General features: G+C 54.1%; 1 protein-coding gene across 1 annotated transcript in view; it reads left to right on the top strand.

Annotated features, from left to right (window-relative positions):
- The window catches only part of HS3ST4 (heparan sulfate-glucosamine 3-sulfotransferase 4), a 161,401-nt gene extending 148,623 nt beyond the window's left edge, over window positions 1-12,778 (top strand). Inside the window, exon 2 of the mRNA XM_074322849.1 lies at window positions 10,800-12,778. Coding sequence (XP_074178950.1) covers window positions 10,800-11,436 — 637 coding nt within the window. The 3' untranslated portion in view covers window positions 11,437-12,778. The remainder of the gene's footprint in view (window positions 1-10,799) is intronic.
- The last annotated feature ends 2,274 nt before the right edge of the window (window positions 12,779-15,052 follow it).

Here is a 15,052-nt window from a genome sequence, read left to right as displayed (position 1 = left end):
ATGCCTTTGCTTTCTTAGGGCTGCTGATGTTGGCATGATGCCTGGAGCTGGGGCAGCCCCGGAGACCAAGACAGCAGGCTGAGGATGAAGGAGGGGACACAGAAAGAGGCAAGGGCCCTAAAAGGCATCGTTTATCAGCTGAATATCCTTTTATCGTTCTTAATATGCAAATTCTGGGATGTTGACATCAGAGAAAAGCTTTAGTTCCCAGACAGGCCCACCACACAGTCTGTGATCTGGCCCTTCTTACTTTCTAGTGTTCTCTCCTGCCCACGGTCCCGCAACGGCCATGTCCCCACGTGTGTAATACGTGCTTCCTGACTCTGAGCTTCCAGCACACTGTTCCCCTTGGGGGAAATGCTTGTCCCTATTTTCTTTGTCTGCTAACTCTTACGTTGAGCCTCAAAAGGAGCCTCAGGAAAGTCCTGCCAACCATCCTTCTTCTACCTGTCCAAGCCCAGGCCTGTGGTGATGGCCCGGCTCCTGGTGCTGCCGGCCGGTGCGTAGCTGCTGTTTCAGCGCTCGGTGCGCTGCCTCTGCTGTACAAACAGTAACTTCCTGGGGACAGGGACAGCACCGTGTCCCCAGCACTCAGCACGCTGCCTGACCAATGGCAGGTGCTCAGCAGAAGTTTGCTGAGAGAATGAAGAATGGAATCTTTTCTGCTAGAACTTGGCCTTACCGCTCTGACCCTAACTGGGGACCCACCTGTGGTCTCAGGCAGTCTTATACCAGCACCGTGTGGCCCTTTGGGGACACAGCAGTGACTGGACCGAAGTGCTCGGGAAGCGAGGGGGCGGGAGCCATAGACTCCAGCTGGTTGGGGCACAGTGTGGTTGGGGCGTGTTTCTCAGTCTGCCCCCCATACACCCCCAAAGCGCGTCCCATCCTGTCTCCCACCGATTATTCGCCCACGGCAGCCCGGGTTTTCACTACTAACAAGGGTATTATCTTCCGCATGCTCAGCACTCCTCCCGGGTGTCTGTGGTGCTTACCTGTTGTCTCCTAGAAATGTAATAGTTCGTCTGTAGCCCTTGCTTCTGACTGTAATCCATTTCTCCATCCGTGACAAAAATCCGCCCTCTGCTCTTCACTGCTGGGCGGGCCTGGGCGGGCTGGTGGGAAGGACCACTTCCCGTTACTGTGCCGCCTTGGACGTCTTGCCATGTTGGAGGCTGTAGCCCGAGCCTACACGCTTTGCTAGCAAGGGGAGGTATTCGCAGGTACAGGCCAAGGGCAGGGCTTGTGGCCATGTGCTGGGTAGGGCAGCCGAGCAGTCCAGGAACTCGGAGGGAGCTCCATATTCTGAGGGCACCCAGGACACCCCGCTGCCTGCGTTGGGCTTGCTACACCCAAGACCACATCCGCGTAGGCGGAAGGTGCTCGCATTATGCAGGTGTTGGGGTGGCAAGAGCGACTGCAGCTCACCTGCTCCTATGTGGCTCACCGCTCACAAAGGCCCATAGAACAGGAATGAAGCTGCATTCCTCAGAAACGGTTCAGAACTGTAGAGAATTCCTGTGCATTTCATTCCAGCTGCACTGGCCTCTCTGGTTCTCTGAAGCTCCTCCCCCTCCCCGCACTAAGCCTTTGCATCACTTTGCCCATTCTGGGATCTCTCCCCGTGTTACAGCTAGCTCCAGCTGCATAACAAACATCCCCGAAACAAAATGCCTGACAAGGACACTGGGTTATAACCCCCATGGCTCTGTGGAGTGGCGCCTGATGGGCTCTTCTGCTCTCTGACGGTCCACGGAGATGTCACTGCTTGTCCAGCCACTGTGCTGGCTGCTCACTGGTCACCTGGGCCTCCAGGAGCTTAGAGGGGTGTCTGCATCATGGGGTCTCAGGGTTCCAAGAGGACGAGAGAAGACAGGGCTCACATATGACTTGCTTCGACCACTTGGCAAGGCCAGATTCCAGGAGGTGGGAGAGCAGCAGTGACCGAGGTGACAGCTGGCTGGAGCATCCGGGCATCCCCATGGCTCTGCCTGGTCCTGCCGGCTGCTGGGGAGCTGCATGGCAGCCCTGTGTTCTGTGTTCTCACGCTCTGGGCACTGTCGCCACCAGACACACTGCATGTTCACTCCTCACCCTGCTGCACTGGTGTGTCAGCTGCAGAGAGCAGGAGCTTGGTGGGTTTTGTTCCCTGCCATTTGCCCAGCACCCAGGCTGGCACCTGGCACATGTGGGGGTTCGGTGAATATTGGTGGCATGCATGAACTGAGGCCATGCAAGTGACAGTTGTGTGAATGTGGTCGAAGGAATGTTCTCCCCCAAGCACTTTCAGTGACCCTCAGTGATGAAGAGTCAGGTGGCGTGGGGGGAGCAGGTAGCAAGGGACCGCGTTTCCCTTGCAAAGATTGTGCTTTGATTCTTGTTCAAACAGACCGTGCACGTGGCTCAGTCCCACAAACATGTGTTTGCTGGGTGGTGACAGCAGGCTCTGTGCATCTTGTTAGAAGGGACCAGCCACTCTGGTCTAGTGACGTGTGGAGGGATTGGGCTCCAGAGGGGTTCGCGTTCTTCTCAGCATTCCATGCGATCGCTCAGAGCCGCCGTCACACCCAGACTTGAACGTGGAGTCCCAGGCCAGGAAGATTATAGGACATTAAATCTATGTAAATTCAACGATTAATTTATGTTTGAACAAATTCAACAAGAGGTTTGAGTTGGGGGCTTGCAGGCGAATAGATTTCATTAGGAAATGCGTGTTGCAGCCTTGACGCTGTATCCCCTTGAAAATCCCCGGCTGAGTGAGTGTCGAGCGGGTCACAGTTGAGGGACTCAGCAATTACGCAGATGTGTTTCTAATAAAATGGGGCAACGGCCGTGTTTGTCTTGTAGATGGATGAAAGCAGCTGTTGGTGCCAACTCAGAAAAGCGACAGTGAAACGGAGCGGCGGTGGGGGGGTCGTATTGCTGGGGTGCCCGGCAGGACGGAAACAAAGGGTCTTGGGGACCTGCTCAGGCCCCTTGGTGGGTGACCCAGCCTGTGGGTGACCATCTGTAGTGACTGGGGGTGGTGGCTGGCACAGTTTACAGAGGCACCTGGGAAGCCCAGACGTGATAAACGAGCTGCCTCTGCACGATAAATGACAGCTGTGACCGAGAAGTAAACAGACTCAGCCCGACTTACAGGAGCCGCGGGGGCTTGGGCCGCGTTTGGATGCACAGATTACCAAACGCATCCTTGGCCAATGGGCAGCCCTCTGAGGCCGCAGGCGGGAAAGTGGGGAAGCCCGCACTCTAGTCCCACAGGAGCGGAACGGAAGCCCGTGGGTGTGGCACTAGCAACACTGATGGTGAGATGCACAGCTTTGCCCAGCTCAGGAAGGTTCTGTTCCTTTTAAACCTCGGCAGGCTCCATGTGGGGAGTTAGCGTCTTTATTTTTATGGTCCTGCGTTTCTGCAGTAGAGACGGGCTCTTTTTTCTATAACTCTTACAATGATTGTTTAGAGCTCTTAGCGCATGTCCCAGACATTTCTTTTTGTACAAATTCCCGTGTACCATACGCTAAGCGTTCTTAGGGCATCTTAGGTTATGTTTCGTATATTCACTGTAACGACATTTACCCTGCGCGCAAACCTCGGCCTGGTGGCTTCTACCTGGGTTACTCTCTGACCCTGGTTTTTCTTTCTTGGTAAAATGGGTAAAATCATAGAGCTTATTTTCCAGAATTAGAAATGCAAGGGTTTCTTGTCATAGGTCACAAAGCGTGTGACAGGTGCTTGATCATAACTGACCCTGTCCCTTTGCTTGTTTGCATATCGAAAGGTGGCCTTGAGTAGAGCTGCCAGCTGGAGTTCTGCAGCTGTGTGAACATTTGTGGGCATGAGTAGGTTTGGGGTGGCATCAGGGACGCCCCAAAAGGCCGCGAACCCCCAGATGACAGGGACGTGTGATACCGGCCTCCATCCTCTGGGACGAGCAGAGCAGTAGCTGGTGCAGTGATCAATCAGAGATCACATAGTGAGTGAGTGACTGGACGTGTGGGCGATGCGTATTGGGGCCCAACGGCCTGTCTGGGAGCCGAGAAGACTCCGCCTCTCATCCCGCCCCCCCCGCCCCCCCGGCCAGGAGACACAGCAGAGCTTAGACTACACGGGCATAAACGTGGTGAGGACTAAATCAAATACACGATGAAACCAGGAAGATGACATCACAAAGAACCCCCTGGAAGCAAAGGAACTCAGTCTCGTTCAGTTCACTCTGGCACAAGGGACCGTGACTTACTCCTGCGAGTTACCAGCTGTGGAGTATTTACAGCTGGTCCCCTACATTCCAAGGCAGCCGTGGCCAAGGGAGGCCAGTGTGTAGGAGTGAATGCAGTTTGAATCCTGCAGGCCGCGCGTCTGTATCTTCCAGGCACAGTCTTTCCTGCACCTGCATGAGCCTCGGCCCCAGGCCTTGTGCCGTAGGCGTCACGCTTTCACGAGCCACAGCAAACACTGAGTAGGGCTGGGAAGTCCAGGGGTGCACGAAGAGGAGGCTGGGAGCCCCAGGCACAGCTTGTCTGTCTGGAGGCAGCTGCAGTCTGAGGCTTGCCTCCTGGCATGGCCACCTGCCCGCACCTGACCCAGGAGGTCAGCGTAACAGTGACCCGTCCAAAACGCACTCAGCCAGTTAGTGGTGAAGCCAGAGCAACCACTCAGGAGCCCATCTCTCTCTTCTTCCGGTGGCCCCCGGGACACGCTGCTCTTCCTGGGTCTTTATATAAGAAATGTGGTTTCTATGTGGCCTGACTTTAAACTGCCAGGCACCCCAGGATTGGGGAATGTGGTTCGGAAAGCTCAGTGGGTTTCCCAACAGACCGGGCGGGGCGGGGTGGGGCCGTGTCCTTGGATGGCTCACGGTCTCTCTGGCGCTCACTGGCACGTCTCTGTGTCGGGCTGTGTGTGCCATGTGGCACTGGTGGAGCCAGGACGAGCGGGAAATTGCTGTGCTCGGGGCGTGGCCAGCAGCAGGCTCTCCGCCGAGTGTCTGAGCAAGTTTCTTTCCCCCACGCGGAGGCAGCGGTGCTCAGCCTTCCTCCAGACGCAGTCCATTGGGAGGGCTCAGGAAGCATCGCTAATTTATGAACCGTTTGCTCTACTGGATAACGCACTAGGGAAACGTGAGCTGACCCCGAGCCTCTAGGCGAGGCGGCTGGAGGCAGCTGTGCGCTGACCCTTCTGCAGAGAGCGGTCACTTTCCAGGTGACACGGCGATTGCTCTCTCCGTTGGCAGTCACGATGGTTCCCATCTGCTCCAACTCAGGGGACCCCGGAGAGAGAGACCACACATGAAACAATGAGCTTGGTCTCTCTCTGGCAGGAGTAGCTGATGGTTCTGGCCTGGGTTTCTGTACCTCCCTGGGCTTAGGCAGCGACAGCCCCCCTTGGCAACACACATACTGAGCCTCACTTTGAGCTGTAGCTTCACGGCAACCCCCAGGCTGACCTTGGGCCTGTGGTGTAACCTGCAGAGCCTCCACAGGCTGGGTGAGCGTTGTCAGACAGTAACCAGGGGCTCGGGCTGTGATGCAGGACAAGCCTGGGGCTGGCTCCAGCCCCACCAGTGTGACCTTGGGCAAACCACCCGTTTCCCAGGGCCTCAGCTTCCTGGTCGCCACCGTGGGGACCATCATTGTGCCTTCTTAAGAGAGTTGTTTAAAAACTGCACAGCTAATGTATCGAGCACCTACTATACATGAGGCACTATTTTCAATATCGACCCATTTAAGTCTTCGTAGAATCCCTATGTGTACAGCACCGGTTTTCCAGAGAATGAAACAGACGCACAAGACGTTAAGTAATTTTCCCAGCTAATGTGTGGCTCCAAGCTCAGCACGTCTGGAGGCTGTGCACTCGACCGCGAGGCTGAGGGTGCTTAGAGGTGCTAGTCTGGTGTCAGGATTTGAACTCAGCCACAGACCATAGAGTAGAGTGAGCGCTCAGTAAATGGTGTGTGACAACTGTTGTTAGGACTACGGCGTGACTGCTATCGTCTGATAACTATTGTATCAACTGTTCTTATTGCTCTCCCACGTGGCCGCGGACGCGGACCTGACCCCCGTGGGGCTGGGACTCGGCAAAGCGCCACCCCCAGGGCAGCAGGGTGGAGACAGCGAGTTGGACTGTGCCTCGTAAACATTTGGGGCCTTGAGAGCAGCTGTGTGATGTCGCCGAATGATTCTCGCCTCAGAACTGTTGACGCTGGTGTCCTGGCGGCTCTGAGCACGCAGACACTGTGAACGAGCTGTTCCAAGCCCAGATGCAGCGTTTTCTCACCATATGGTCCACACTGAAGTACATGGTCTTTCAGACGGGGAAGCGTGGGACTCGGAAACGCCGTGCGCCCGCCATGTGTGGAAAGCCTCAGAGGAGCCATGCCCTCCAGACTGTCCCAGGTGTTTGCAAGTGTGCGTCATTCAGGAAGCATCCATCACCGCGGAGAGCTGTGCGGGACCCACTGCTGTGTCAGCACTTGGGGTACAAAGGCAAATGCACATTGTCCGGGGCTCACGGGACTGAGACCAGCCGTGGACGGCATGGGAACAAATCAGGTCGTGACGTTATTCTAAGCTTTCTAATACAGGGGGTTATCCCGGACTCGGGGATTAAAGGGAGTTTGTGAAAACCTTTGTCATGGAACTAAAAAGAATTCTGGTTTGCATCCCCAGCCCCTAAATGCCTCTATGTTCAGGGAAGTCCCACGGCAGGCAAAGGGCAGGTCCCGTCTTCTCCCGGCAGGGGGTCTGACAGCACCATGAGTGTCCACCTCCAACGTGGACTCCCTTGGACTTCACTCCTGTATCAAGCTCGTTACTCAACAGCTGCACTTGGGTACATAGCAGACACCTGAGATGACAAGTCCAAAGTCAGACGTGGCTCCTTCCCCAAAACCCGCTTCCCCAACCTTCTCCCACCAATCAACTGCGCTGCTCTCTGTGGGCTCAGGACGACCATCTTGGAGTCACCCTGACGCCCCTCGTGCGCCTACATCCCGCCCATCAGAAAGGACTGTGGCCCAACTTTTAAAGCGCATCAATTCTGAACGCTTCTCACCACATTGGCTCTGCACCAGCGGCCGTGCCACCGCGGTCCCCAACCCTCTGTCCTGAAATGGCTGCTCAGAGTGTGGCCTGCCCTCTACTCTTGCCACACTGTTGTCTGTTCTCAGCCAAGCAGCTGGAAACAACCTCTTAAAATGTAAATCATAGCGTGTTCTCCGGTTCCATATCCCTCAGCGGTTTCTGATCCCACAGAGTGGGAAGTCGAAGTCTTTGCCACGGTGGGGAAGGGCGTCCTGATGTGTTCTCGCCCACGCCATGCCCTGCTTTCTAAGTTCCTTCCTGGGCTCACTCCCCTCCGACGTGGCTGCTCTCCTTTCTGTTCCTCAAACACAGCGAGATGTGAGAACATGGGCACGATGTCATGTCACAGCCAGTGGAGAACTTGCCCAAAGCCAGGAGAGAGGAGGGAAAAGGGGGACTGGAAAGGTAGCAGGAGAAGATGGAGACTGGGGGAGATACAGAAATAGCTGCCGGGTCATGGGTCCCGGTGGGGATTCACTCCCCAGACATCTACGGGCACCTGCTGTCTGCCAGCGTCTGCTCTGCCCTGGTACTGAGCGCCTTCTGCTTGGTCAGTGAGCTCAGAAACCAGACGTGCTCTCTCCGCACGTGAGACCTCAGACAGAAGCTGCCTCGGCCCCTGCAGACCTGGATCGTAATGGTCCCCGCTCTGTGGATTAACCCAGCTTTGTATGTGACGCACTAAAGAGCTCACATCGATCAGCTGTGGATGTTAGGCTGGGGCTCTGTGAAGGAAGGGACCGTGTCTGTTCTGCTCACTGTCGTATTGCCATGTAGGGAACCAATGGATGCATGATTATACCTGAGTCAGAAGCACTTGGGGCAACCGCTACTTCATGGATTTTGAGCAGCCCCTGGATATCTTCTCACTGGCAGAAAACCTGGGTGACCCACGCCTCAGCACTTGTGTCTTGGCTGAGTGAGACGGTCTAGCCGGTGTCCCCAAGTGCAGGACTCTCCTGCGTTACACGGTTTAACTCATCTGTAACATGATGGTCAAAGGCGCCTCTGCTCCCCTCCTTCCCCGCTGCCTCCTCCGGCACCGTCCTCTCTGTCCCCCTTGCACCAAACGCTGAGCTAGGCACACAGTCGTGTCCCCTATGCAATGGCTTACAGGCTGGTACCATCTCATCCCAGATGCTTCAGATAAAAGACTCAAAGCCACAAAGATCTGACAGACTAGCAATTAGCCAAAGTGAAGGAGATGAATTTGAATGGGGCTTAATGGAAAGCCAAACACAGGTCTAGCCGTGAATGACAGAGAACTGGATAAAAAGAGAAACCTAGCAGCTGCTCCTGCACGAAAGAAAAATACAACAAAATCAACAAACATAAATACGTCTGATGGACAAAACTCTGGAAAGGGCCTTGTAAAAATATCGACCTTCAGGTGGTTTCTGCATCAACATTTATTTAATAGTTTTGTAAGACAGCGTAAGTTCCACAAGGACTTATTTGTCCAATTGAAATCAGAGTAGGACGTCAGCATGTTCCTTAAACTCCAGCAGAACTAACAGTAGCTCCTTCGTTGGTCCCCAGCCTCCAGATCAGGCTTGAGTCAGAGGATCCTTTCTTTGCAGATCAGTTCCTAGTTCCCACGTGCTTCAGCTATTCCATCTGTCAAATGTAAGTGTTGTTTCCTAGCTCTTCTCTACGAATTGTTGTGCCTGTGACCTTGTGTACCTGGCTTAAGTGTAAACAATTCTGGCGTTAATTGGCCACTGTTCTAAGCGATTTGCCTGCATTACCACCTTAATCTTCATTAGAATCCCATAAGGGAAAGCTCTTATTAAACCTGTTTTTTAGATGAGAAAATTGAGGCTCAAAGTGGGTTGGATACCTCCATTGAGGGGACATGGGTAGTGACAACTTCTAAATCATGCACATCTGACTCCTAGAGGCTGTGGTCCTTAGCCCTGCCCCTCCAAGTGAGACAGTTAAATCTGGTGAGAATCAGACAAGCACATAAGCACGAAGACACTCAGAATACTCTGAAGAATACTTTAGTCTGAGATGAGCACGATTCCAGCCAACATGGCAACACTGACCTGGAAGCTCCATGCTGCCCAACCGTCACGCTGTCACAGCACCTAACTGTGACTCTCCAGCAGGCTAACTCCCCTCACCTAATCGCAGTGCTTGCCGAGAAAGCTCGAAACCCAGGAGCGATTAATTATTGACAGAGCATGTGAATTAGAGATAAAAAAGAAGTCACTTTCCCTCTACGCACTCGATAGTAAATAAGTGTAATTATGGTCGGGGAGGCCAAGGGATCTTCGCCTGTATTAGGTTTTATTAGCTGAGACATTTAAGAGCATGTCATCAAAACAAAGAGGTCCTGTGCAATCCTAAATGTGCCACTTCAGTGCGAGGCTTTAGACTTAGTGAAGCCGGTGGTGGCAGGTGGCCTGCTATACCCATGGTGTTGCGTCAAGTAACTTTGGTCTACAGATGCCTGCGACAAATTGACTGCCTAACAGGATCCGGAGCCCCTTGTCATCACTGGTGACCTGCCACATCAGGGTTGGGGGACAAATGGCATCCAAGTCCTTGATATCTTGATACTCACACACACGACACGGCCACTCTGAAGGCCAACAGATGGAGGACAGAGTTAGGAGAAGCGACCTTGGGAAGAAAAGTGGGAGTTGGGCCCTACTATCGGGTCTGTCACGGGCTCACTGGGCAACCTTGGGAGCCGGGAAAGGAGACGTCCCACCTGTAGACGCAAACCTGTGCTAGGAGCTCTCACGCTATGTCATTCTATTCTCAGCTGAACTCGAGGCAGGCTTTAGGATTTTACAGATGAGGATGGACTCGCAGGTGGGATTCAGCCGGCTGAGGTCACAAAGTGTCATTTGTACAAGGAGGCCTTTGGACTGGGTCAGGGGTCGGCAAACTTTCTCTCAAAGGGCCAGAGAGCAAATGTGTTCGCCTTTGTGCATCACGCGGGCTTGTTGTGACTACTGAGCCCTTGCTGTCGTGATGTGAGGAAGCATGGACAATACAGGAACGCGTGGGGCCCCGTTCCAAGGAAGGTTGACTTACGAGCACTGAAATCTGCCTTCCACGTAATATTCATGCATCACAAAGTGTTGTTATTAGTAGTATTATGGTTTTCCCCCAACCATTTAAAGATTAAAAATCACTCTTAGCTGCAGGTATTACGGGACCTCAAGGCGGGCGATAGTTTGCCAGCCTGTGAATGAGGGGCTCTCTGAGGCTCCGTTGAACGCAAACGTTTTCTGAGAGTCGCTGCAACAACAATAATATCTTTGATTGATTAAGCTCTTCCACATGCCAGATTCTGTGCTAAATGCCTTACAAGTATTATCTCCCGTAATCCTTACGCTACAGTGTGAAGTAGGTGTCATTGTTATCTCCATTTCCGAGATTATAAAACTAGTACATGGAGAAATTAAGAGTCTCTCTAGCGTAGACATAGCTGGTAAGAGACAGAGAAGCAGCTTCAACCCAGGCCTGTGGGGTCCCAGCCATGGATGCCTGCGCCGTATGCAGGCTTTTCTGAAAATACTACAATCAGAACTCCGGCAGCACGTAAATTAAAAAAAAAAAATCTAAGTGTTTATCGACACATCTTACTTGGTAGCTACCCTGCTGGCTACTTGTATCACACGTTTTGTGAAAAGAAAAAAAAAAAAAAAAGAACTATTTCCAGATGGGAATAAGCGCTGTCTTTCCTTTTCCTCCCGATTCCAGAAATGTGATGCCCAGGACTGTGGACGGGCAGATCACCATGGAGAAGACGCCCAGCTACTTCGTGACGAGCGAGGCCCCGCAGCGCATCCACTCCATGGCCAAGGACACCAAGCTGATCGTGGTCGTGCGCGACCCGGTGACGCGCGCCATCTCCGACTACACGCAGACGCTGTCCAAGAAGCCCGACATCCCCACCTTCGAGGTGCTGGCCTTCAAAAACCGGACCCTGGGGCTGATCGACGCGTCCTGGAGCGCCATCCGCATCGGCATCTACGCGCTGCACCTGCAGAGCTGGCTGCGCTACTTCCGCCTGGCGCAGATGCACCTGGTCAGCGGCGAGCGCCTCATCGTGGACCCCGCGGGCGAGATGGCCAAAGTGCAGGACTTCCTGGGCCTCACGCGCGTCGTCACGGAGAAGCATTTCTACTTCAACAAGACCAAGGGCTTCCCCTGCCTCAAGAAGCCGGAGGACAGCGGCGCCCCCCGCTGCCTGGGCAAGAGCAAGGGCCGGACTCACCCCCCCATCGACCCGGACGTCATCCTCCGGCTGCGGAAGTTCTACAAGCCCTTCAACATGATGTTCTACCAGATGACTGGCCAGGACTTCCAGTGGGAGCAGGACGAGGGTGACAAGTGAGGCTGGCCGTGTGAGGGGAGGCCAGGGGGCAGCCCAGGGGACCCCCACCTGAGCCCCGGGCCCCGGGCCTGCAGCCTCGGCCTCGCGGGACTGCCCGGTCATCTCCGCCTCTGCCCAGTCAGGGCTGCTCCCAGGGCTGTGGCAAAGGGGTGGGTCCCCGGGTCCTCCCGGAGGGACCCGGCGGCGGCAGCAGCGTCTGGCTGAGCAGATGAGCAGAGAACCCAGGGCCCGTGCCTGTCTTCTAGTTAACAGAGTCTGAAGACAGGATTAAGCAGCTGTCAAGGTCAGAAGCTGTGCCGTGAACGTTCGTTTAAGTGAAAACAAAGAAAGTAAGGCCTGCTTTTGGGGGCTCCCTTCACTTTGGGAAGCCTGCCTTCCAGCCCTCTATCTGGCCCAGGCCCTGCCGTGTAACCTCTGCCTTCGCATCTCTCCAGAATACTGATTGTGGCCGCGTGCCCTGGGACTCGTGGGGGGCAGGGTCCTCGCTGAGGTGTCGCTAGCCTTCCTCGAACGTCTCCTCCCACAACCTCTGACTCCCGCCCTCCTCATCTTACTAAAGGCGGGGCATGCCCATTCCTCACCAAAAAAAGCAGACACCCCTGGAAGCCTTCCTTTGAAGGAGGGTTGGGCCTCTCTCTTCATGAGCGACCTGGGTGGTGGAGAAGCGAGCTTCTGCCCTCGAGCCAGAGTCAGGCCCATGGGGCACTGTGCTGGCAGCTGAGTTCAAAGCCCTGAGCTTGGTCAAGAGGAATGCCAGCTCTGGACACCAAAAAAGAAAGCCAATCCTCCTGGGGGGCGGGGGAGGCCTCCATACCTGCAAACCCTCTCCCCCAGCGTCGTGGTTCTGAGACTTGCTCTTGGGGTGGGTTCTGTCCCTTAGGGTCCCCAGAGGGGCAAGGACCAGAAAGTTGGCATGTCTTTTGTTAAGAATAACCCTTCGCAACACAATGAGAGGGGTCGGTCACCGTTCTTCTGTCTGTTCCACCGTCTCCCCCTCGTGGTCACCTCACGCTTCGTTTGCTCTGCTCAGAGATGGCACATATTGGGGCACTGACAAGAGGGCTGACGCCACTTGTCAGATCCAGTTTATGGGGGTGGGGGAGGCAAGGGCTGTGTGCGGACACCCCCATCAAGGGCTGCTGGCTGAAGTGTCCCTTCCCATTACTTTGATTCGATTGAAATGCAGCATTTGACATAAAGCACTTCTTCAGCGGAGCTCCAAAACCCAAGTGACCTAGTTCCACTGGGAACAGGAGTGGGGGCAGCTAAGAGTCCAGCTGTTAACCTGTCATTTCTCCCGCTAAATGAAAACTGTGTTGTTATAAAGCTTAATGCAACCTGATTCATGGGTTCGATCGCGTGTTTGTGTTGGTCGCCTCCAACCCCACCCCGATGCTCGGACCCTGGGAGTACCCCTTCTCTGGGATAGCCAGATTCGAGAACGTTCCAGGGGTTCTGTGTGCAGGGCCGGATGGTCCTGGAAGTAGCACAAAGGGAGTGGCTTCCCTGCCCTGACGGTTCCTGGAGAAAGGGACCGATATGCCAGGTTCAGGAACAACCCCACAAATAACTTTTTCCAGATGAGAAAGTGGTTATTGAACTGAAGGCAACATATACGCCTTCACTTCCAAAGCGAAAGTCGATACACATAAAAAGAACGCACGCGCACCCCTGACAGAAGGGACATGTGTCAGTGATGCTTGTTCAGTGTGTAGTGTGGGCTTCTGGTGCGGGGCCTGGCTTTACGCAGAGCCAGGCGCGGGTCGTTACGCGTCGCGGTCAGCTGTGGGGTGCTGCAAGCTGCAGCTTGCCGAGCCCCGTGTCAGAATTTCTCGGTGGGGCCCTGGCGTGTGTCTTCTCGGAAACACTCTTGTGGAAGCTGAACTGAGCACAACGGGAGGAAAGTTTTTCTGTGCCTTTCTTTGCCCTCTCCCCACCCCTACCCTCCTTATATGCTTGTGGGGGTTACTTCCACGAGAAGTGGGCCCGGGGTTTTGTGGCTTCCTTGGGGGAACATGGACCCTTTTGGGGGGAGTTCAGTGGGAACTAGGTCTGTTGTGATTTAATAACTTAGGAGGTGAAGGGAGCATCTGTTTGTGGGAAAGCTTTAACGGTGGTTTCCTACCAGCTAAGAATGACCGTTACTCTAACCTGCCCTTGTCTCTTCTGTCCGGAGTGGACACATGTTGACTCAGCCCCTTCATCCCACCTGCTCTCCATCGCCCACCTCCGTGGCTACCTACCTGTCCCCATAAACACAGAACATCAAGACTTTACGTGCTGCTGAAAGAGAAACCCACTACGTATGTGTCCTCACATACATGACGAGCGAATCTGCTGTTAATATGGTTCGCTGATGGTTAAAAGCCATTCTCAACTGGGAAATGAAAGTGGGGACCCCCCTTAGAGCATTTGTACACTCTTGCTAAGATTCTTGGGAGCAATGGGGCAGAGGCCTAACCCTCCTTAAGGACGGTTATTTTAAGGGTCTGTTTGGTGATGTGGTTGGAAGTTCACAGTTCTGAAACGAAATGCAAACTCGACGTGTGTAAGTTCTCTTACCATCAGTGTCTACTCTAGCCTGATGCCCGTGACCCTGGCCGTGAGCCACTGAGCCACGCACCCTTCTTCAGTAGGAAACTCGACAAGGGCCTTGTTTCCTACCCGCAAAAGCGAAGTCCACCTGCCAAATGGAGTCAGGTTAATACCGCCCTGAACTCAAGCCTTACAACTCATGGGAGATGGACTTTTGTGTTGGATTTCCATTTGCAAGGTATAAATTATATTTAATTTTCTATCCCCTCCCTCCCTGGAACGGAGGAGTCACGCCCTGGAAAAGCTGCTGCGTGTGGGTCAGAGACGAGATGAGAAGTCACCACCCCCCCCCAGTAGTGCCGCTGCCGTCGCCCCAGGTTCATCTCCTTGGGCCAGAATCCTTGTGTATCTGAAAGGTAGGAAAGCCTTGACCTCGCCACTTAGACCTACCAGCCCCAGACTCAGCAGCAGAAAGAGCAAAAACATTCGTAGCCTGTTGCTTACCTTTTGATTGCATGTGACAACCACACGTTGGGAGCAGTGAGACGTGCCACTCCCGGGGACTCCTGCGCCCTTCAGAGTCAGATAGAATATTACGTGTGGGAGCACGTGGCCTGCTCCGTCCCATGGTACTTGCAGACCTGGTCTGAGCCTCTGTTTTAAAACCTGAACTCCTTGGTGCTTCCAGGTTCTTGTCTTTCCTGGCCCCTCCCATCTGCCCCCCCTCAACCTCCTTATTCCCCAAAGAAAACGTCTGCCTCACGATGGTCAGCAGAAAGGTAGGTGGGTTTACCCTCGTTCCTCTGTGTCCTGGACAAGCAGCATTACCCATCTGAGCCTCAGTTTCCATATCTCTAAAGTGGGCGTATTTAATCCACACTGGGCAACCACCTAGCATTTCTGTGATGATCAAAATGAGTTAATGGATGGGAAGCTATTTGGCGCTTCATTGACACACGGGACAGTGATGCAGATGGTGATGGTGACAAAGAGGAGAGGAAGGAGGAGGGGGAAGGTTCCTCGTGCCCCTGCCAAGGGTACATCTTTACTCAGACTGGACAGTGAGAACAGTGCTAAGAGA

The sequence above is a fragment of the Rhinolophus sinicus genome, linkage group LG18, assembly GCF_036562045.2.
Source record: "Rhinolophus sinicus isolate RSC01 linkage group LG18, ASM3656204v1, whole genome shotgun sequence".
In the NCBI taxonomy this organism is placed as follows: domain Eukaryota; kingdom Metazoa; phylum Chordata; class Mammalia; order Chiroptera; family Rhinolophidae; genus Rhinolophus; species Rhinolophus sinicus.
The sequence above is the reverse complement of the archived record's forward strand: the minus strand, read 5'-3'. Positions and strand labels throughout refer to the sequence as shown.